Source organism: Oncorhynchus keta, chromosome 35 (genome assembly GCF_023373465.1).
Source record: "Oncorhynchus keta strain PuntledgeMale-10-30-2019 chromosome 35, Oket_V2, whole genome shotgun sequence".
Taxonomy (NCBI): domain Eukaryota; kingdom Metazoa; phylum Chordata; class Actinopteri; order Salmoniformes; family Salmonidae; genus Oncorhynchus; species Oncorhynchus keta.
Window position 1 is genome coordinate 34,280,168 of NC_068455.1, and position 24,464 is coordinate 34,304,631.

Below are 24,464 nucleotides of genomic sequence, written 5' to 3' on the forward strand. Positions count from 1 at the left end.
TTTAAATATAAAAAAATCTTTTAATTCTGAAAGGATGACAAGAGCAGGAGTTTTTAAATACAAGTCAAATAGCAGTCCCACAAAAATGAATAGCTCAAAGCAAGAGTGGACCAGTGTGAATTCAAAGTATGACTGCATATCAACCCATGTGGGAAATCAAACCCCGGCTCTCTGGTGAGGTCAGAATCCCCATGAAAAATCCAGTTCTTTTTAAACTTGTGTAGACTTTTTCTAAGACAGAATTTTATGGAAGGCCAAACACCTCTATTACATAACAAAAAGGGGAAAAAGACTGCTTGTATTTGCTTGTTTACAGTCCATTTCATGCACATCAGAGCAGAGACACGCTAGCTGCACATGCAATCCTAAATTCCCCAAGTCAAATCTTTTGAATGTCGTAGTATGAGAAACTTGTACAATGCAAGCATTATAATGAAACCGTTCCCATCCCTGATCTCATCTTGAAAATTAAGGGGTCCAACAAAGATAGTTTTACAGTTTGGATATAAGCAATAACACACTTTGGGTAAAATATTAGAAAATAATATTAATTGGGAGATCGTGACATATCAAGCTCTTGATAAAAAATATATTTCAATAGATTACCAAACCCGTAAAAAGAAAACAAAAACTAAAGAATAAACAATTTGTACATTCTAAAGCTGAACAAGGTTAATGAAAAATTCTAAACAAAGGGAATGGAAAATCAGGAAAGGAGAAAAAGGGAGGAGAAAGAGGGAGGGGAGTGACCGGGCTTCTCAGGACAGTGGAGGGGACAGCTTTCCAGCTTTCCTCATGGAACGCAGTGCCTTCTCTCTCAGGTGCTTCTCCAGGTCGTCCAGACATTCTTCTACTTCACTGTCTGATTCCTTAAGGAAAGGTAGCATTAATTATATCATATTTCGGTTACGTTGCAAGGTAGGTGGTATGATGCTGCAGCATGCTTCATCATAGTAATAGAATAAAGGAATACATTAGCTGATGGTGCACAAGTCAACTTCTACAACCTTGTCTGACTTTGTTAATCTTGAATGAAATGCTTAGATGATGTGTGAAGCATGCTAAAACCCCTCAGTAAATCAGAAGAGTAGACTTCACCTTTTTTGGGTTGGAGGCTGCGTCGCCCTCCATCCCCTGGTTCTCCTGGTCATCCCCAGCAGCAACCGGCACATCACACTTCTCCTTCTTGTGTTTCTTGTGTTTCTTGTGCTTCTTCTCCTTCTTGTGTTTCTTTTCCTTCTTCTTCTTCTTGTTTTTCTTTCCTCCAGGCTCAGTGTCAGAATTCTGAGAAGGGGATTACAAAGCAATACCACGAGTGAGTAAGTATTTCGTTGGCATTTAGTGAGAAGGGCCAAGCAGAGGGCATGATGACCTTCATTGGTTAAACCTCTTCAATCTTGCAAAAAGTTATGGTATTGGTGCCCAGAAACACACACCAGCTTTTACTCACAGGTGAACTCACTTAGTTGAGTCAAACAAAATGTTTAATCTCACATCGTACTATTAACAAATAGCAGCTTTAAAAACTCACCTTGTTTGGAGAAGGGCTGCCAGAGCCGCTGCTGGCCTTTTTAGCCGGGGGTGCAGGTGGGGATCCACTGGCTGAGTGGCCTGGAGAAGGGGAGCCTGAAGCTGGCCGTTTCAGGGCTCCTGGTTTAGGGGAACCAGACGGTGACCTTGATGACACTCTCCTCATCGGCTGGGGGCTCTGAGAGCCTCTGATAAGGAGAAACCGGAGAGAAAAGGTGTGATATCTGGAACGTACACTGAATGTACAAACATTAGGAAGACCTGCTCTTTCCATGACAAACTGACCAGGTGAAAGCTATGATCCATTTTTGACCAGTGTAGATGAACCAGTTTTTGAACCAGTGTAGATGAAGGGGAGGAGACAAGTTACCTTCTTATGGTTGGGGGGGCAGTATTGAGTAGCTTGGATGAATAAGGTGCTCAGAGGTGCCCAGAGTAAACTACCTGCTCCTCAGTCCCAGTTGCTAATATATGCATATTACTATTTGTATTGGACAGAAAACACAGACGTTTCTTAACTGTTTGAATGATGTCTGTGAGTATAACAGAACTCATATGGCAGGCAAAAACCGGAGAAATAATCCAACCAGGAAGTGGGAAATCTGAGGTTGGTCGATTTTTAACTCTGCCCCTATTGAAGTTAGTGGGATATTGGTCATGTTGCACTTCCTAAGGCTTGCACTAGATGTCAACCGTCTTTAGAAACTTGTTTGAGGCTTCTACTATGAAGGGGGGTGGAATGAGAGGGGAATGAGTCAGAGGTCTGCCAGCAGTCAACCGCTGGTCACGCGCATTTCACATGAGATATCTCCCGTTCCTTTGCTTTCTGAAGACAAAATGAATTCTCTGGTTGGAATATTATTGAAGATCTGTTAAAAACATCCTAAAGATTAATTCCATACATCGTTTGACAAGTTTCTACGGTCTGTAACGGAACCTTTTAACATTTCGTCTGCAACTAGTGAATGCGCTTCGTGAGTTTTGATTTGTTTACTAAACGCGCTAACAAAAGTAGCTATTTGGACATAAATGGGCATTATCGAACAAATCAAACATTTGTGGAACTGGGATTCCTGGAAGTGCATTCTGATGATGATCAAAGGTAAGTGAACATGTAATGTTATTTCTGACTTCTGTTGACTCCAACATGGCAGATATCTGTATGTGTTTGTCTGAGCACCGTACTCAGATTATTGCATGGTTTGCTTTTTCCGTAAAGCTTTTTTGAAATCTGACACAGCGGTTGCATTAAAGCATTTTTAAGCCTTAACCTGTTAAGTCGACCCTCTACTTTTTCGAACATTCTGTTAAAAATCGCGCAACATTTCAGCGCCCTGCTACTCAGGCCAGGAATATAGTATATGCATATGATTAGTACGTCTGGATAGAAAACACTCAGACGTTTATAAAACTGGTTAAATCACGGCTGTGACTATAACAGAACGTGCGTTTCATCGAAATGGAAATAAATATCCATCCGCGACTTCAAGGAATTGTTCAAAGTGAACCGAATTAAATGAGGCAGAGGTTGCAGTGCCTACAGCTTCCACACGTTGTCTAGAGTCTTGTCATTTGATTCGCAATTGATTCTTGGTCTAACCGAATCAAGGGAATCGATTCCCTCCTGTCTCCGACCGGATGTTTTGGTCGAGCTCTCTCCAAGACATTTTTTCGAAACAGACACCTATAGAATTGACATCGCCTCCTGATGAATTTTATCGCTTATTAACGTGTACTAATACCTAAAGTTGCATTACAAAAGTATTTCGAAGTGTTTTGTGAAAGTTTATCGTCGACTTTTTGAATTTTAAAAAATGACGTTACGTTATGAAACGCTATTTTTTTCCGTTTATCACACAGTCTTCATAGATCGATATCTAGGCTATATATGGACCGATTTAATCGGAAAAAAGACCCAATAGTGATTATGGGACATCTAGGAGTGCCAACAAAGAGGATGGTCAAAGGTAATGAATGTTTTATATTTTATTTGTGCGGTTTGTGTAGCGACGACTATGCGAATTACTTTGTTTACGTCCCCTGCGGGTCTTTTGGGGTGTTACATGCTATCAGATAATAGCTTCTCATGCTTTCGCCGAAAAGCATTTTAAAAATCTGACTTGTTGCCTGGATTCACAACGAGTGTAGCTTTAATTCAATACCCTGCATGTGTATTTTAATGAACGTTTGAGTTTTAACTAATACTATTAGCATTTAGCGTAGCGCATTTGAATTTCCAGAGCTCTAGATGGGACGCCTGCGTGCCAGGTAGGACCAAGAAGTTAAGACATTTGAGACATGAATTGTGTATGTGTGCCATTCAGAGGGTAACTGGGCAAGAAAACTACTTAAATGCCTTTGAACAGAGTATGGTGGGTGTGAGGCACACTGGTTTTGAGTGTGTCAAGAACTTCAACGCTGCTGGGTTTGTCATGCTCAACAGTTTCACGTGTGTATCAAGAATGGTCCATGAACCAAAGCACATCCAGTCAACTTGACAACTATGGAAAAGCATTGGAGTCAACATGGGCCAGTATCCCTGTGGAATGCTTTCGACACCTTGTGGAGTCAATGGCCCAACGAATTGAGGATGTTGAAGACAAAAGGGGGTGCAGTTCAATGTTAGAAAGGTGTTCCTCATGTTTTGTATACTCAGCATACATCTAATAGTGGTGGGAGTTATTGATGTGCAGCAGAAGCTATTGAGTTAATAAGGCCAATTAAAGGCTGCTTACCTCTGGTTCTTGCGGGGCTCTGGTGTCCGGGACACCCTGCGGATTGCCCTGTTGCCGTGTGAGGGGGACACCTGGCGCCTCTGTCCAGGTGGAGAGGTGTCAAAGCGCCCCTGAGGACTGGTTCGGCCACGGTTGGCAGGGGAAGGGGACAGGCGGTTACTGTGAGCAAGGGGGGGTGAGCGAGTGTCCCGGCCTGGTCGGTTGGATGGGAGCATGGGGCTTCTCCTGTGTCTGGGGGGAGAGGTGGACGAGGGAGGTGTGCGTCTCTTTTGGGGAGGGGGACTCCTGCGCTTAGGGGACCTGGAGGGACGGCGCTTGGGCACCGGGGATAGGCGTTTGGGAGAGGGAGACCCTGACAGCCTTCTTTTCTGTGGGCCCAAAGGAGTGGGGCTGTATCGCCGCTGGATGGGTGGAGAGTACCGTCTGGGGGAGGGGGAGCGTCTGCGAGGTGGTGGAGAGGGAGACCTGGGGAAACAGAGAGGACATACGAGACAAGTTATTTTTTGAATCTCAGGTGTGGTGCAGGTGTGGTGCACTGAATTCTGGAGAATGAGGGAACCTAAAACAAGGCGTCAAGTCTTTTACCTGCGCCTAGGAGGAGGAGAGGGAGATCTGCGACGCCTTGGGGGAGATCTGCGTCCTCCGGGGGATGGAGAGCGTCTTTTTCTGTAGAGGGAAAACAAAGACTTACATGAGGAATGCATATGGGACAGACAGTGTGTGTGTGTGTGTGTGTGTGTCTTGTTGGTATGGGAAAAACATACAAAATCTATAATCATGACTGCATTAGATAACTGTCCGTAGCTAACCTGGGGGAGCCGTCCCGGTGTCGTCTCCTGGGAGAGGAGGGCGAGTGACTGCGTCGCCGCCTGACATCCCCGTTCCTCGCCACTGGCCCCCTGCCCGGCCTCTTGGACCCCTCACCCTCTGAGGATGATGATGATCCAGCCTCTGTTACCAATCCGAAAGAAAACAGCACACGTCATTTCCCAGTAGCAACATGTGGATGTTTCAAAGGGGGGGGGCACCTAGGTGGGGCTTCGGACCCACAAGATGAGGTTGCAAGACGAGACGGACACAGAGTGGGTTAGAAAAAAAAGATGGGGTGAGGTGGGGAACAAAATAGAACGCTTGTAACCTGAAGACGTTTCCCGATTCTGCCTGCGATACTGACGTCGCTGCTGCACAGAATCGGCTGTAGCCCCCTCTGAAATGCAAAGCAGTGAGTCCCCATTTAGAGCTATAGAAAACCGCTAAAAACACAACCATCCACCCACGGTGCATCACACCAGACCGAGACAGACAGGCACTAGAAGGCAAACACACCTGACTCTGATGCCTCAGACTGCCTGGGTTTCGGAACAGGGGACGGTGAATCGTTCCTCGTTCCTGGTTTCTTCTTTGACCCTGAAAATCAAAACTGTTTTAGTTGCCAGAATCTTAGAGGAAACACTGTTCAACCGACGACCAGAAGTCAGCCTGCAGGCGGTCGGCCCGCCACTAGGAGTCGCTAGAGCGCGATGAGCCAAGTAAAGCACCCCCGGCCAAACCCTCCCCTAAACTAACCCGGATGACGCTGGGCCCTATGGGACTCCCGGGTTATGGCAACTAACAATTGCAGTTTCCAGGTCACTGATTGTATAGACATAAACCCTTCCTAATAATAAAAATAATAATAATAATAAAAGAGCATCCAGGAATGGTTGTGTATCACACTCCCACTGACTGATCATGTGACAAGACAGTCACTATGAGGCGAGGGAGTCCCATGTTTGAAAGGTGAGGAAGTTGGATAGGGCTGAATTCATTACAGACCATTGTTGATAAAGTCCCAAAATGTTTTGCATGTCTGCAGTCAAGTTAAAGATACTCAAAAACAAAAAAGTCAAACTGTCATGTCATCATAATGCAAAATGCCAATATCTTGAAAACTTGACATGCACAACACTGGGACTGTATCAACAGTGGACTAATGGGAAAAAAAACACCAAAAGATAGAATATCCACCCAGAAACTGTTTAAAGCTGCACTATGTAGAAATCGCACCGCCATTTCCTGGTTGCTAAAATTTGAATAGTTCGCCTAATTTCAGGTTGTGTGACAAAACAAGCACGTATAGTGTAGAGAATTATTGAACCATCTAAACTGCTGTAAAATATATTTTCCATATACAAAAAACATCATTTTCAGCCGGTGTACAAAACTGAACGTAAAAGACTCAAACTTGACATAGAATTGGCGCACATAGAACATATATACCGCTTCCTAGACTTGCTTTCAATGAGAATGCCACAGCTATAACCAGTGGAGTAAACTACCGAAGTAATACCTTCAAGTTCTTTTTACTCAAGTAATTTTTGGGGGTACCTGTAGTAGAGGTCGGCCGATTAAAATCGGAGTGGCCGATTCATTAGGGCCGATTTCAAGTTTTCATAACAATCTGATTTTTTTTTTTTTTTTGCACCTTTATTTAACTAGGCGAGTCAGTTAAGAACACATTCTTATTTTCAATGACGGCATAGGAACGAACGGTGGGTTAACTGCCTCGGTCAGGGGCAGAATGACAGATTTTCACCTTATCAGGTCAGGGGTTCCAATCTTGCAACCTTACAGTTAACTAGTCCAACGCAATAACGACCTGCCTCTATCGTTGCACTCCACAAGGAGACTGACTGCCTGTTACGCAAATGCAGTAAGCCAAGGTAAGTTGCTAGCTAGCATTAAATGTATCTTATAAAAAAAATCAATCATAATCACTAGTTAACTACACATGGTTGATGCTATTACTAGATATTATCTAGCATGTCCTGTGTTGCATACAATCTGACTGAGCATACAAGTATCTAAGTATCTGACTGAGCGGTGGTAGGCAGAAGCAGGCGCGTAAACATTCATTCAAACAGCAACTTCGTGTGTTTTGCCAGCAGCTCTTCGTTGTGCGTCAAGCATTGCGCTCTTTATGACTTCAAACCTATCAACTCCCAAGATGAGGCTGGTGTGACCGAAGTGAAATGGCTGGCTAGTTAGCATGCGCTAATAGCGTTTCAAACTTCACTCGCTCTGAGCCTTGGGGTGGTTGTTTCCCTAGCTCTGCATGGGTAACGCTGCTTCGATGTGGTGGCTGTTTAAGTTGTGTTGCTGGTTCGAACCCAGGGAGGAGCGGGACGGAGCCTATACTGTTACACTGGCAATACTAAAGTGCCTATAAGAACATCCAATAGTCAAAGGTTAATGAAATACAAATGTTAGAGAGAAATAGTCCTATAATTCCCACAACCTAAAACTTCTTACCTGGGACTATTGAAGACTCATGTTAAAAGGAACCACCAGCTTTCATATGTTCTCATGTTCTGAGCAAGGAACTGAAACGTGAGCTTTCTTACATAGCACATATTGCACTTTTACTTTCTTCTCCAACACTGTTTCAACACTGTTTTTGCATTATTTAAACCGATGTATTATATTAAGTTAAAATATGTGTTAATTCAGTATTGTTGTAATTGTCATTATTACAAATACATTTCCCCCCGGCTTTTTTGGTCCTCCAATAATCGGTATCGGCGTTGAAAAATCATAATCGGTCGACCTCTAATCTGTACTTTATTTATATTTTTATAACTTTTACTTCACCACAATCCTAAATAAAATAATTTCCCTGACAGCCAAAAGTACTCATTACATATTGAATGCTTAGCAAGACAGGAAAATGTTACAATTCACACACTTAAAGAAAACACATGGTCATCCCTACTGACTCTGATCTGGTGGACTCACTAAACAAATAAATCTCCTGTAAATAATGTCTGAGTGTTGGAGTGTGCCCTTGACAATCTGTACATTTTAAAAACAATAATATTATTTATATACTTTTGATACTTGAGTACATTTAAAACCAAATACTTTTAGACTTACTCAAGTAGTATTTTATTGGGTGACTTTTACTTGAGTCATTTTCTATTAAGGTATCTTTACTCAAGTATGACAAATGGGTGCGTTTTCCCCCACTGGCAAAAACTCACATTTCTATGTGAATTTGGTCTGGTCACCCAAAAGTTACATACTGCAGCTTTAATACACATGAGGGCAAGGATCAAAGAGAAGGGGGCATATAGTGCCTTCCGAAGGTATTCAAAAAACTCTACTTTTTCCAAATGTTGTGCTGCAGACTATTTAAAATTGATTAAAATGTAGATGTCACTGATCTATAGACAACCCATAATGTCAAGTATTCAATCCCTTTTATGGCAAGCCTACCGTTCATGAGTAAAAATGTGCTTAACAAATCGCATAAAGTTACATGGACTCATTACATGTTCAATAATGGGTTAACATTTTTTTTGAATGACTGCTCAATCGCTCTATCCTACATATCCAATTATCTGTAAGGTCCCTCAATCAAGTAGTGGATTTCAAGCACAGATTCAAACAAAGACCAGGGAGGTTTTTCAATGCCTTGCAAAGGGCACAGAGTGGTAGATGTGTACAAATAAAAATGCAGAAACTGAATATCCCTTAGAGCATGGTGAAGTTATTAATTTGGCTTTGGGTGAGTCATTACAAAAAAATACAGGTGTCCTTCCTAACGCATTTGCCGGAGAGGAAGGAAACTGCTCAGGGATTTCACCATGTGGCCAAGGGTGATTTTAAAACAGTTACAGTTTAATGGCTGTGATCTGAGGATGGATGAACAACATTGTAGTTACTCCACAAAACTAACCTAAAATGACAAAGTGAAAAGGAGAAAGCCTGTACAGAATAGAAATATTCCAAAACATGCACTTAACTTCTTGGTGACAGGGTAGCTTGGATGAATAAGGTGCCCAGAGTAAACTGCCCATCTGTCCCAGATGCTAATATATGCATATTAGTAGTAGTATTGGATAGAAAACACTGAAGTTTCTAAAAACTGTTTGAATGATGTCTGAGTATAACAGAACTCATATGGCAGGTGAAAACCTGAGACAATGTTGTTTGAGGCTTCTATTGTGGAAGGGGGTCAAATCAGTGCTGTTTCAACAAATGGACTAGGCTGTGGCCAAATCACTTGTTAACTGCGCGGTCATGCGGGCACGCCGTGCCTTTTCCCCCTGTAATGAATACTCTATTGTCCGGTTGGAATATTATTGACGATTGATTATAAAAAGACCACGGATTGACTGTAAACATCGTTCGACATGTTTCTACAAATTGTAATGGAACTGGACTTTGTCTGGATTTTGCGCTCGCGCATTGTGCCTTTGGAATAGTGAACTAAACGTAGGTATTTGGACATAAATATGGACGTAATTGAACAAAACAAACATTTCTTGTGGAAGTGGGAGTCCATTCCGATGAAGATCAGCAAAGGTAAGTGAAGATTTATAATGCTATTTATGACTTTTGTTGACTCCACAACTTGGCAGGTATCTGTATGGCTTGCTTTTGTGGCTGAACGCTGTTCAGATTATTGAGCCGTAAAGCTTTTTTGAAATCTGACAAAGCAATTGCATTAACCTTGTGACTAGGGGCAGTATTTTCATTTTTGGAAAAATAACGTTCCCGTAGTAAACGGGATGTTTTGTCAGGACAAGATGCTAGAATATGCATATAATTGACAGCTTAGGATAGAAAACACTAAAGTTTCCAAAACTGTAAAAATATTGTCTGAGTATAACAGAACTGATATTGCAGGCGAAAGCCTGAGAAAAAAACAACCCGGAAGTGACTCATCTTTTGAAAGATCTGCGTTCCAATGCGTCCCTATTGAGCAGTGAATGGGCTATCAACCAGATTACTTTTTCTCCGTATTACCAAGGTGTCTACAGCATTGTGACGTAGTTTTACGCATTTATGTTGACAAATACCCGTAAGCAGCTACATTGCGCAACTGGTCACCTGACCCAGAGTGATTCTCGCGTAAAATACAGAGGTAGCCATTATTCCAATCGGTCCTACTGAAAAACCAATTGTCCCGGTGGATATATTATCAAATAGATATTTGAAAACACCTTGAGGATTGATTATAAACAATGCTTGCCATGTTTGTCGATATTATGGAGCTAATTTGGAATATTTTTGGCGTTTTTGTGACTGCAATTTCCAGGCGATTTCTCAGCCAAACGTGAAGAACAAACGGAGCTATTTCACCTACAAAAATAATATTTTTGGAAAAAAGGAACATTGGCTATCTAACTGGGAGTCTCGTGAGTGAAAACATCTGAAGCTCATCAAAGGGAAACCATTTAATTTGATTGCTTTTCTGATTTCCGTGACCAAGTTACCTGCTGGTGGGTGGGCAAAATGCTATGCTAGGCTATCGATAAACTTACACATGCTTGTCTAGCTTTGTCTGTAAAGCATATTTTGTACATCTGAGATGACAGGGTGATTAAAAGGCTAAGCTGTGTCTCAGTATATTTCACTTGTGATTTTCATGAATAGGAATATTTATGTCAGTTGCGTTATGCTAATTAGTGTCAGTCGATGATTATGCTCCCGGACCCGGGATGGGGAGTTAGAGTTTAAGAACAAGTTTATCTTTAATTCTATGGAAAACATGCATCTTTCATCAAAGTTTATGAGTAGTATTTCTGTTATTTGACGTGTCTCTACAATTTCTCCAGATGTTTTGGAGGCATTTCTGAACATGGCGCAAATGTAAACAGAGGTTTTTGGATATAAATATAAACTTGATCGAACAAAACATACATGTATTGTGTAACATTGAGTCCTGGGAGTGTAATCTGATGAAGATCGTCAAAAGGTTAGTGATTCATTTTATCTATATTTCTGCTTTTTGTGACACCTCTCTTTGGTTGGAAAATGGCTGAATACTTTGACTAGTTGCTTTCGCCAAAAAGCCTTTTTGAAATCAGACACTGGTTGGATTAACAACAAGTACATCTTTAAAATGGTTTAAAATACTTGTATGTTTGAGGAATTTTAATTATGCTATTTCTGTTTTGAATTTGGCACCCTGCAATTTCACTGGCTGTTGGCGATGTGGGATGCTAGCGTCCCGAACGATCCCAGAGAGGTTAAGTAACACTGCAAAAAAATGTGGCAAAGAAATGAACTTTTTGTCCTTATTACAAAACATTGTTTGAGGCAAATCTAACACATCACAGAGTACCACTTCATATTTTAAAGCATGGTGGTGGCTGCATTGTTAGGGTATTCTTATTAAATCAGCAATAACTATTTTTAAGCATTTCAGAAACAGAATACAGCTATACGCCGTGGCAAAATCCTTGAGGAAAAACAGTGTCTGCTTTCCAACAGACATTGCGAGACAAAGCCACCTTTCAGCAGAACAATAACCTAAAACACATGCCCAAATAGCCACTGGAGTCAAATATCAAGACGACAATTGAATGTTCCTGAGCGGCAAAGTTACAGTTCGGACTTAAAAATCAGCTTGAAAATCTTTGTCAAGAATTGAAAACGGCTGTCTAGCAATGATAATCAACTTGACAGAGCTTGAGAAATGTACAAAATGAATTAGCAAATACTGTACAAAGTTCTGAGACAACCAAAAAGACCCACTGCTTTAATCATTGCCAAAGGTGTTTATACAAAGTATGGACTCAGGGGTGTGATATGTATTATAATTTTTTCACTTTGTCATTATGGGTTATTGTGTCTAGATAGGTGGAAAAACATTTAAATCTATTTAGAATTCAGGCCATAACAAAATGTGGAATAAGTCAAGGGGTATGAATACTTCCCACAGGCACCGTAACGACATTTACGACGACAAAAAATAATAATAAATAAAACACGCAACAATTTCATAGACTTCCAAGTTAGTTCATAAGGAAATCAGTCTAAATAAACACGTCCCTTTTTCAGGACCCCATCTTTCAAAGATAAATCCAAATAACTTCACAGATCTTCAATGTAAAGGGTTTATACACTGTTTCCCATGCCTGTTCAATGAACCATAAACAATTCATGGTCGCAGTGGCAAACCACGTGTAACAACACTTGCACAGGATCGGTACATCCGAACATCACACCTGCAGGACAGGTATAGGATGGCAACCACTGCCGGAGTTACATCAGGAACGCACAATCCCTCCATCAGTGCTCAGACTGTCCGCAATAGGCTGAGCGAGGCTGGACTGAGGGCTCGTAGGCCTGTTGTAAGGCAGGTCCTCACCAGACCAGCAACAACGTCGCCTATGGTCACAAACCCAACGTTGTTTGACCAGACAGGACTGGCACAAAGAGCTCTTCACAGACGAGTTGCGGTTTTGTCTCACCAGGGGTGATGGTCAGATTTGCGTTTATGGTCAAAGGAATGAGCGTTACACCGAGGCTTGTACACTGGAGCGGGATTGATTTGTAGGTGGAGGGTCCGTTGTGGTGTGTCACAGCATCGGACTGAGCTTGTTGTCATCGCAGGCAATCTCAACACTGTGCGTTACAGGGAAGACATCCTCCTCCCTCATGTGGTACCCTTCCTGCAGGCTCATCATGACATGACCCTCCAGCATGACAATGCCACCAGCCATACTGCTTGTTCTGTGCGTGATTTCCCGCAAGACAGGAATGTCATTGTTCTGCCATGTCCAGCGAAAAGCCCGGATCTCAATCCCATTGAGCACATCTGGGACCTGTTGGATCGGAGGGTGAGGGCTAGGGCCATTCCACCCAGAAATGTCCAGGAACTTGCAGGTGCCTTGGTGGAAGAGTGGGGTAACATCTCACAGCAAGAACTAGCAAATCTGGTGCAGTCCATGAGGATATGCACTGCAGTACTTAATGCAGCTGGTGGCCACACCAGATACTGACTGTTACTTTTGATTTTGACCCACACCCCCCCTTTGTTCAGGGACACATTATTCCATTTCTGTTAGTCACATGTCTGTGGAACTTGTTCAGTTTATGTCTCAGTTGTTGAATCTTGTTATGGCCATACAAATATTTACACATGTTAAGTTTAAAATAAACGCATTTGACAGTGAGAGGACGTTTCTTTTTTTGCTGAGTTTAAATTCATTAGGCCCTAATCTATGGATTTCACATGACTGGGAATACATCTATGCATCCGTTGGTCACAGATACCTTAAAAGAAAGGCCCCTAGATCAGAAAAACAGTCCGTATCTGGTGTGACCACCATTTGCTTTACGCAGTGCAACATCTCCTTCGCATAGAGTAGATCATGCTGTTAATTGTGTCCAGTTAAATGCTGTCCCACTGCTCTTCAATGGCTGTGCCAAGTTGCTGGTTATTGGCGGGAACTGGAACATGCTGTCGTATACGTCGATCCAGAGCATCCCAACGAGTGACATGTCTGGTGAGTATACAGGCCATGGAAGAACTGGGACATGAATGTAATAATATAAGCCATTTAGCAGACGCATTTATCCATAACAGTCATGCATGCATACATTTTACATATGGGTGGTCCCAGGAATTGCGTACAGACCCTTGCGACATGGGGCCGTGCATTATTTTGCTGAAACATGAGGTGATGTCGGCAGATTAATTGCATGACAATGGGCCTCAGGATCTCGTCACGGTATCTGTGCATTCAAATTGCCATTGATAAAGAGCAATTATTTTCTTTACCCGTAGCTTATGCCTGCCCATACCATAACCCCACCATGGGGCTTTCTGTTCACAACGTTGACATCAACAAACCACTCACATATGGCAAACAGTGTGTATGGCTTTGCCTCGGTCCTTGTACAGGTGAAACCAGGATTCATCCATGAAGGGCAAACTTCTCTAGAGTGCCAGTGGCCATCGAAGGTGAACATTTGCCCACTGAAGTCAGTTACGACGCTGAACTGCAGTCAGTTCAAGACCATGGTGAGGACGGCGATTATGCAGATGAGCTTCCATGAGACGTTTTCTGACAGTTTGTGCAGAAATTCTATGGTTACTATCTATAGTTTCAACAGCTGTCTGGTCTCAGACAATGCCGCAGGTGAAGGTCCTGGGCTGGCGTGGTTACCCGTAGTCTGCAGTTGTGAGGACGGTTGGACGTACTGCCAAATTCTGTCAAACAACATTGGAGGTGGTTTATGGTAGAGAAATTAACATTAAATTCTGTAGCAACAACTCCGGTGGAGATTTTGTCATTCAGCATACCAATTGCAGGCTCCCTCTAAACTTGAGACATCTGTGGCATTGTGTAATGTGACAAACCTGCACATTTTAGAATGGCCTTGTGTAATGACCATGCTGTATAATCATCTTCCTGATATGCCACAGCTGTCAGTTGGATAGATTATCTTGGCAAAGGAGAAATGCTCAGAAACAGGGATGTAAACTAATTTGTACACAACATTTTAAATAAGCTTTTTGTGAATATGGAAACATTTTTTGATCTTTTATTTCAGCCCATGAAACATGGGACTAACACTTCACATGTTGCAATTATAATTTTGTTTATTATGGAATGGAGTAAAGTAAGTAGAGCTAACATACCAGCTGATCTGGATGGGGAGGCTGAGGCCCGGCCCTTTCTGGCCCGCGGGGAGGCAGAGCGTTGTGTCTTCCCAGAGGGGCTGCCATTGGGGGCTCTTCTCCTGGAGGGGCTAAGGGAGGGATCAGCTGCATGGCCGCGGGGCTGTTTTCTGGGTGGTGTGGTTGACGTTCTCTTCATTGCCTTCTTATGAGGTGAGTGAGATGTGGAGCTGCTCCCAGAGGATGATGGGGAGCGAGAGCGCCGTCTATGGGATACAAACAGAACAAATCAACCACAACTGCTGTTTGGTAAGGTAGCTAGTTAATTCCGAAAGGCTGTTAATGACAGCTTCAGTGACAGGCACTTCTGCTACACTTCTATGGCCCTCTACTCACCTGCGGACAGGGGAGCGACTGCGCCTGTGTCTGGGGCCTGGGGGGCCACGTCTGGGGGGGCTCCTACGCCGAGGGGACAACCGTCTCCTGGGGCTCGGCCTCCGCCGGGGGGAGTAAGACCTGGAGCGTGATCTGGGTCGTCTGCGGGAGCGGGAATGGGAGCGAGAGCGGTGGTGGGGCCTGTCTCTCCTGCTGTCCTTCTCCCTTTCCCTGGGCTTGGGCCTCTCCTTTTTAGGAGCCTTATCTGGGGAGGGTTCTTTGACCTCAGTCACAGAGTCAGGTACCACAACCACAGTGTCCGGCTTTACCACATCACTGGAAAATTAAAACATACTACAAATTAGATTACATTTTTAAGTCAAGAATGGAATCAACAACACGGACAAATCCCATCCCTGCATATTTCCAGATACAGTCGGTGCCTAAACCTTTCCCTTGCCTGGTGGAGGAGGCCTCCTGAATGACTGGCTCAGGTATGGTGCTCTCTGAGGTGTCTGGCTCAGGCTGGGGCTCCTCAGTGCTCTGGGGCAGGGTAACACTGACAAGGGTGACAGCTGGGGCTGGTGGTGGAGGGGAGCTGCTGGGACTTGGCTTACGCCTCGGTGAACGGGAGTGACTGCGCTTCCTCTCCCTCTTCACTGGAGATCGTCGCCGTGGAGACTGTGACCTTGACTTCCTCCTGTACCACAACAACATAAAAGCCAATGCCATATGAACGCTTTTACATTTTGATTGAGGTCGACTTCCAAGTGCTTTTATTTACTGCGATTCTCACCTTCTGGGGCTCTCCCTTTCTCTGTTTTCCTTTTCCTTCTTCTCATCATCAATCTTCTTCAGAGAAGCGAGCTTCTCTTGCTCAATCTGCAACAGACAACAGCATGCGAGGTCAAAGCAGTAAAACACTAAAAATTAGGGCTGCACGATTAAATCCAAATCAATTCAAAATTGCATGAAGCTGAGATTCTCTGATAAAACAAAAACTAGACTATGGTGCCTCCTCCAATGAGATGCGCTAGACTACGTTCAAACTCAGAGGATGCTGACCAATCACAAGCTTGCGCTCACTCTCACACATTCTGGTCAATCTTTAAGTGTCCCCTTAAAACATGCAGTTAGCTGCAGGTGAAGAGAGAAAGTGCTTCCCCTCCAAAAAGATTTTAACTTACCGGACATCCAAATGCTTTAACCTTGTGACTAGGGGGCAGTATTTTCATTTTTGGAAAAATAACGTTCCCATAGTAAACGGGATATTTTCTCAGGACAAGATGCTGAATATGCATATAATTGACAGCTTAGGATAGAAAACACTAAAGTTTCCAAAACTGTAAAAATATTGTCCGTGAGTATAACAGAACTGATATTGCAGGCGAAAGCATGAGAAAAAAACAACCCGGAAGTGACTCATCTTTTGAAAGATCTGCGTTCCAATGCGTCCCTATTGAGCAGTGAAAGGGCTATCAACCAGATTACTTTTTCTCCGTATTCCCCAAGGTGTCTACAGCATTGTGACGTAGTTTTACGCATTTATGTTGACAAATACCCGTAAGCAGCTACATCGCGCAACTGGTCACCTGACCCAGAGTGATTCTCGTGTAAAATACAGAGGTAGCCATTATTCCAATCGGTCCTACTGAAAAACCAATTGTCCCGGTGGATATATTATCGAATAGATATTTGAAAAACACCTTGAGGATTGATTATAAACAACGCTTGCCATGTTTCTGTCGATATTATGGAGCTAATTTGGAATATTTTCCTGAGTTTTTGTGACTGCAATTTCCAGGCGATTTCTCAGCCAAACGTGAAGAACAAACGGAGCTATTTCACCTACAAAAATAATATTTTTGGGAAAAAGGAACATTGGCTATCTAACTGGGAGTCTCGTGAGTGAAAACATCCGAAGCTCAAAGGTAAACTATTTAGTTTGATTGCTTTTCTGATTTCCGTGACCAAGTTACCTGCTAATAGCTGGACAAAATGCTAAGCACCGTGGGTGGATGCCCTAGTGCATTGTGTGCTTAAGAGGAAAGCTCTTTGTTTCTGGCCATTTTGAGCCTGTAATCAAACCCACAAATGCTGATGCCCCAGATAATAAACTAGTGTAAAGGCCAGTTTCATTGATTCTTTAATCAGAACAGTTTTCAGCTGTGCTGACATGATTGCAAAGGGGGTTTCAAATGATCAATTAGCCTTTTAAAATGATAAACTTGGATTAGCTAACATAGCGTGCCATTGGAACACACGAGTGATGTTGCTGATAATGGGCCTCTGTACGCCTATGTAGATATTCCATTCAAAATCACACGTTTCCAGCCACAATAGTCATCTACAACATTAACAATGTCTACACTGTATTTCTGATCAATTTTATGTTCCTTTAAAATTGACCAAAAATGTGCATTCTTTCAAAAACAAGGACATTTCTAAGTGACCCCAAACTTTTGAACGGTAGTGTTGGTGTAATGATCCTATCAACCATGTTGGAAAATATTTGTCTCATTTAGTTTTGCGTTTAGTTAGCACCGTATGTATTCATTCATATGATCTCATTTTAGAAGTGATGTTCTCTACCCCGACACTTGTTTTAACCATGAATTAAGTATAACCAGTGTTAGAAAATGTCAATATCGTGCAAAAAATGATCACGTGTCTAAATCGTTCAGCCCTAATACAAATACACATGCCTGACAAGGTTGTGATTGTGTCTGGTTGCTTACCTGTCTCTGTTTGATCTCCTCTTTCTTCTGCTCCAGGAAGGCGGAAGGGATACCGGCGATGTTGTCCTGAGCGCTGAGCAGCAGAGGCCACAGGTCCCTCATGAACTCTCGGGCATTCTTCCCATTCAGGAAGCCAGTCAGGTTGATCTGCATCATCTTACTGTCCGGGTGCTGCAACACACACACACACCAAGGGAGAGAGAAAGACAACACACCAATTTAACACGGAGGGAGAACTCACAAGAGTGAAAGGAGGGGGAGGGGGGTCTCGCTCAGACGACTGCCCCCCCTTTGTTTCCTCACTAAGCTACACCTGCCTGCTAAATAATAGCAGCCATCCTCCATAACAAAACAATAGCTACAGTATGACCCCTGTGCCCCAACACAGACTGCTTCATGGCAACAAACTTTGTTCTGTTGACTTGAGGCTGTGATAAAATTGTGCAATTCAAAATGTTTATCGCCACCCCACTAGTAATTGAAACCTGAAACTGAGAATATCTGAGGGGAGACAAAACTAGATCATCCATGTATAAGCACCCCCACTGCATGCATTAAGGCAGTTTCCTTAAAATATTCTGAAAAATAAATCCCCCACCCATCACTAACATTTTCATCAATTATGATAGTTATTTTCTATCAGATATCTTTCCCTGCCAGTCTTCCCACTAGTTACCCTGCCCTGTTGTTCTCGGTATCCCCAGTCTACTCTTTGAGAGATTAACAGATATCCACAAAACAGAGTGCATCAAAACCCAACACTGCGAGTACAGTCCCGGTGTCCTCAGCGTGTCCCGCAGGATCAGTGGGTATGGAGCGCCCGAGTCTCCTGCAGAAAGAGACGCTCCCTTGGCTTGCTTCCGACTCCCTAGTGCTTGAGACTCAACCACCTTGAGTTTATTGTTATATCATTTATCTAAATTGCAAGAGACGAACAAGCAATAATGAGTGCACAAGACATTTGAAAGGGGTTTTATTTCAACATGTAGGTCAAGAATTAAAGTTAGATACCCCTTTACCTCACTAACAATGACGATTAAGGACTTTTCTTATCATTACTGTGCTGTTAACCTCTCTAGGCTAGGGGACGGTATTGTCACGTCCGGATGAAAAGCATGCCCAAAGTAAACGTCCTGTTACACAAGGTCCAGAAGCTAGGATATGCATATTATTAGTATATTTAGATAGAAACTTCAGAGTGTTTTCTACAACTGTTTGAATGATGTCGGAGTATAACAGAACTTAATTGGCAGGTGAAACTCCAAGGACAAACCATCCAGATGTATTTTTTATGTCACGCTTTTTCAATGTGTTTTCTATGTGGATCTAGATTAAGGCACTTGCTTGCAGTTCCTATCGCTGTCACTGGGTGTCAACAGCCGTTAGAAATTGGGTGATATTTTTCCTTTGAGAATTTAAGAAGTAGGGCTGTTCAGAACGAGGGTCGAGTCTAGTGTACTGATGTGGTTGGGGCACACCTGAAAGCTCGCTCCACTTTGTTTTCATTCGATATTGAACACAGTTTATCCCGCCTTAAATTTTATTGATTGCTTACATTAAAAAAATACCTAAAGTTGTTTGAAATGTTTTGACAAATATTACAGGTAACTTATTAGATATTTTGTAGTCATGTTGTGCGAGTTGGAACTGGTGTTTTTCTGGATCAAACGCACCAAATAAATTTACATTTTGGAGATATAACGACGGAATTAATCGAACAAAAGGACAATTTGTGATGTTTATGGGACATATTGGAGTGCCAACAGAAGAAGCTCTTCAAAGGTAAGGCATGAATTATATCGTTATTTCTGAGTTGTGTGTCGCGCCTGGCGGCATGAAATACGATTGTCTGAGTTTGATGGGGCGCGGTCCTCAGATAATAGCATGGTTTGCTTTCGCCGTAAAGCCTTTTTGAAATCTGACACCGTGGCTGGATTAAAAAGTTTAGCTTTATTTTGACATATTACATGTGTATTTTCAAGAATGTTAAATATTTACAATTCTGTAGTTTGAATTTGGCGCCCTGCACTTTCCCTGGATGTTGGTCAGGTGGGACGGTAGCGTCCCATCTAGCCTAGAGAGGTTAAAGTATTTAGCTTAAAAAACCCACCCCTCAAAAGATAACAGCACAGAAAAGAAATCAAGTCGGTAAGAGGTAGCTGAACGTTATTTTCCCTCCCATTATTAGGCTAGGTTCACTAAAACATATAGTAAGAGAACTTACAGGAGTCCAGCAACACCTTTGTATGAATATAAAGCATCCTAGGGTTGTTGGGAGTCATTTGTTCATTAAAAAAAACAGTTGTTTATCAATACCCTTGAACATTTCCTCTGGGGTTTCATCCAGTTAATTATATGTAATTTCCCATTGAAGTCATGTTTTATAGGCCAAATGCTAGTTAAGCTGGGGGAGAAAAATGTGGTAGAATGCACAAGTAAAATTTTAACCGTGCGATTAGATTTGCCAACTTAAGGCAATTTCAAGGAGGAGCAAATGACAATGTAACAATGTGGAAACAACTTTGGACATCTAGTGCACCAATTTATTTATGCAGAACAGGGTCCATGTGCATTGTAGTATTCAAAAATCACTTAGTGGGCTAAGTAATAATGTTTAAAGCACAGTTTTGCCACAGCCCAGATTGAAGATACTTCGGATGTAATTGTAATATAAACTAATTAAATGAGGATCAATAGTCTAAAGTTCAACTGTATTCTCAGTCAATTTTTTTCACCATCCAAAGATGCGGTGCGATTCAAAAGTATATGGAGAAAATGGCATTGTCCAAGTGTTTCTATCACTAGCATGTTGATCCCTGAACATAACTCACCTCAAACCACACACTGCATCAGGGAGAGTTGGGCTCAGTGACACTTTGGGCTCAGCAGAGAGCTAATAAGGTGTTGGTGCTATACTTCTGATGCAAGGTATAACATCCATATTGGTTCAGGCCTTTTGAATCATAAATCACATCATCATTAGAAAACTGTGGCACAAAGGCACTGTCACATATCACAGCAAAAACTTGGGGTCATTCAAATTATGTATATTGGACACCGGTGGTCGCTCTTTCCCCCATCTGCATTTATATTGTGTCTTATCAATACACTTGATTAAATCAACCTCTCTTTGCCTTGTATTAAGTTAACAAATAACATCTGATGTACATACAAGAACAGGAAGGAATTGGAGTCAATAGTATTACCTTTTCTTCCAGCTGGTTAAATATAAATTCTATGACGACGTCATCCTCGAACCCCAGGATCTCTGTCACCCGCTGAGTGATCCAAGGTTTGACGACCTCCAGGTTCACCTTGGTCATATCCACCTAGGAGAGGAAGAATCAGGAAGACGTTCAAACACATTCCTAACTTCAACCCATTGCACACTTGAAGGGATATGTAGAGATTTTGCCAATAAGCCCCTTTATCTACTTCTCCAGTCAGATGAACTGGTGGATTCCATTTTCATGTCTCAGAGTCCAGTATGAAGTAAGTTTGAGGTAGTGTCGTGAGCCAATGCTAACTAGGAATAGTGCAATGACTGGAAGTCCATGGGTATCTGTTAGCATGGATACCAATAGACTTCCAGTCATTGCACCAGTGTTATTTAGCAACTTCCTTCAAACTGCATGCAGACTTAAAAAATAGCATCCACCAGTTCATCTGACTCTGGGGAAGTAGGTAAATGGCATCCCTTTAAAACAAATTAGGCAATATATTAGTTATGGCTATTACCATATTTACTTGTGGTGGAATTTCAATTCAATTAAAAGATGTGCTTTGATGTGTTATTTATACCTTTTTTTCCAGACATTCTGCAAATTTCAGTTGCTTTAGAAGTTTCTTCTGCTTGTTGCTGAAGCGATTGTCCTGTTCTGCACTTGTGCCCTGTAAGAAACAAAAACATCTGTATCAACTATTACAATAAATGTTTGTTCTTGTCCATGCCGCAGACACTTAGCTGAGGAACGCTAAACTCCGTTTTCTTATATCGAGGCAGAGTAGTCGCAAGATTTTTTAGCAACAACATTGCGCTACATGTACTTGCACAGGAATAATTCTATATCAAACTGATTATGGCAGTAGGCAGATTATGCAAGTCATGTAAACATACTTTGCTCATCGTAAACTGGCGTACGGTCAAAATTGAAGTAAGCATACGCCAATTTAAACAGCTGGTTTTCTGAGCAATCTCAAATTATTAGGACATGCAAATACCTTAAAATCAACACTCCAGCAGTGTATTTGATCTGCGCACGTGCACAGCACAAGTTGTGCAAGCCTGCCTCTTTAGCACAAGTTTAGGGAGTTCGGAACAATGGATGACTCTTATAAAGTTTGTATGTGGAGACCATTTCTATGTCCAAACTCAATCATATATATACTTCCCAAAAAAATAACCTGGTCACTGTGGTATAACGTTTATTTTGAGTGGCAATTTTCTGCATTTAACAGTGTGCCATCAGGTAGCTTGATTTCAGAAGTGTTCATGTAAAGAGGATTGTTAGGGAATCAGTTCTTCTTGTAAAGTATGGTAACGTTTTAAAAAAATATTATATTAATCTGACTATCCACAATAATCGCATTATTGTGTGCATGTAACGTTAACCGTACTCATTGAGTCACCATCGGTCAATAGGCTTTCCTGTACCTGTTTGTCCTGTACAACTGCGGTCCATAAGCGGGGTGCTGAAATTCATACTTTTAATATAAACTTTTATTTAATACAACGGACTTTTTACTAATGTGTTAAATTAGTGAAAAGACGGTAACTGTGTTTTATTAATGTTTTATTAAAAAAGTATGACTTTCACCATCGCGCGGAAGGACAGCAGTTGTACTGGACGAACATTTACAGGTAAACGTTTTCAGAATTGACATTCTTACAATTACCTACTGACGGTGAATCGATGTTTTTCGCAGTAACGTTAAAATCGCGCCACCACCAACACTCAATTCCGCCTCGATGTAAGAGAACGTCAGCTAATGTTAGCTACGTCACAACAGTTAAACATAACGTTAGATAGCCGACTTTAGAAACATGTGACACATATACAAGTAAATTATGTAGAATTATTAAATCCCTAATATGATCACTCATTATGGAGAATAAACGTCAGTTTGTTGCTAGCTAACGGTAGTGTTAATCTCGATGTGCGATAAGGCCCGAGTACGAGTACTGTAACATACTCAGCCCGACTAACGTTACAGTAGTATGGCTAGAATTATACAAACCCATTTTGCAACCAAATCTTATACTAGGTAACACATTGTAGTTATCACCCTTAACTACATCAGTAATAACAATCATTTGAAATGGGAACACACAACACATGCACAATTTATCGGCTAGCTTCAATCCAACATATTTATAGCTAAGCTAGTTTGCTAACAGTTAGCTGGATAACTTGCAGCCGCCATCTTTACATTAGCTCCTCATTGCAGCGGAATGGCGCACGAGCTCGTCCGTCTACAATGGCACATACTTACAAATACAAAATAATATATTATACATTTGGAACACAATTTAACGAGTAATAGTATAACTTAAATATCTTACGCGGAAGAAACCCGCGTCCATGTTATACGTTGAGAAAGATGTAAAAGTGGGTGTTGGTAGAGTCTGGAGAAAGACGTGATCACAGCGCTGTCCACGACCTGCTAACAAAACCCCAAGATACAGCGCGCGACAGGGCTCCTCCTTCTCAGCAGAACGGAAGCAGCGATGACGAGAACAACAGGTTCTTCTACACTTTTTCTGAAAGACGCTAGTCAGATTCCCATAACGATTAATGTGATTAGAATCCTTTTCCAACGCATCTGGTCTGCATCACAGTGCTAGAGGCGTCACTACAGACCCGGGTTCGATCCCCGGCTATATCACAACCGGCCGTGATTTCAGTCTAGAGGCTTACAAAATGTTAACCCTCTTATTAAAAACCCAGAGAAGAAGCTTAATCAATTGCTCCAGAGGGACTTATCTTTAAAAGGAAGAGTCCTAATAACAAAGGCTGAGGGTATCTGTAGGCTAGCATATGCCGCTCTATCTTTATATCTTGACGATAAAATAAGCAAAGAGATAGACCAGATGTTTTTCAACTTTCTGTGGAGAAACCGTACCCATTACATTAGGAAAACTGTTGTAATGAACACTTATGAGTATGGTAGGGTGGATTTTCTGGACTTTACTACCTTATATAATACCTTTAAGATCAATTGGATAAAACAATTCCTAAGAAGACACACTTCTATGTGGAACTTTATTCCTCATCATGTCTTCTCTACTTTTGGTGGCCTTTACTTCATGTTGATTTGCAGTTATAATATTGACAAAGTTCCAGTGAAACTCTTGTTTTTCATCAGAAGGTTTTCTTGTCATGGTCCTTAATTTCTAAGCATAATCTTTCTCCACACAGATATTATATATGGAATAAACGGGATATATTGTGTAAAAATAATTATTTGTTTTTAGAATATTGTTTCCGAAATAATATCCTGTTGGTGAGCCAACTTGTAAATGCAGAGGGTCTTTTACTGAATTATAAGAAATTCTTAGCACTTTACAAGATCCCTGTAACACCTAAATATTTTTCAATTGTTTTACATGCCATTCCCTCAGGTGTTGCTTTATTATTCAGGAACGTGTCAAGACCTGACCCTCAGGACCTGCCTACGATTAACCAT

At 41.8% G+C, this 24,464-nt stretch overlaps 1 protein-coding gene across 3 annotated transcripts; it reads right to left on the reverse strand.

The window, feature by feature from the left end:
* srrm1 (serine/arginine repetitive matrix 1) lies at positions 1 to 23,508 on the reverse strand. Of its 3 annotated transcripts, none has more exons than XM_052496923.1 (16): positions 23,341 to 23,508; positions 21,579 to 21,668; positions 20,984 to 21,106; positions 17,778 to 17,948; positions 15,836 to 15,921; positions 15,500 to 15,739; positions 15,061 to 15,375; positions 14,686 to 14,930; positions 5,592 to 5,672; positions 5,404 to 5,472; positions 5,075 to 5,216; positions 4,851 to 4,931; positions 4,266 to 4,730; positions 1,532 to 1,718; positions 1,099 to 1,284; positions 1 to 862 (listed from the first exon to the last, which is right to left on the reverse strand). In XM_052496923.1, exons 1-16 carry the CDS (start codon positions 23,359 to 23,361, stop codon positions 851 to 853), a joined length of 2,514 nt encoding a protein of 837 aa, XP_052352883.1. In that variant the 5' UTR covers positions 23,362 to 23,508; the 3' UTR covers positions 1 to 850. The 3 variants fall into 3 exon arrangements, with proteins under 3 accessions (XP_052352883.1, XP_035608371.1, XP_052352884.1); XM_035752478.2 differs by having other exon boundaries at positions 1 to 869; XM_052496924.1 differs by lacking the exons at positions 21,579 to 21,668; positions 23,341 to 23,508 and adding an exon at positions 20,609 to 20,730 and having other exon boundaries at positions 1 to 869.
* Between the last annotated feature and the right edge of the window lie 956 nt (positions 23,509 to 24,464).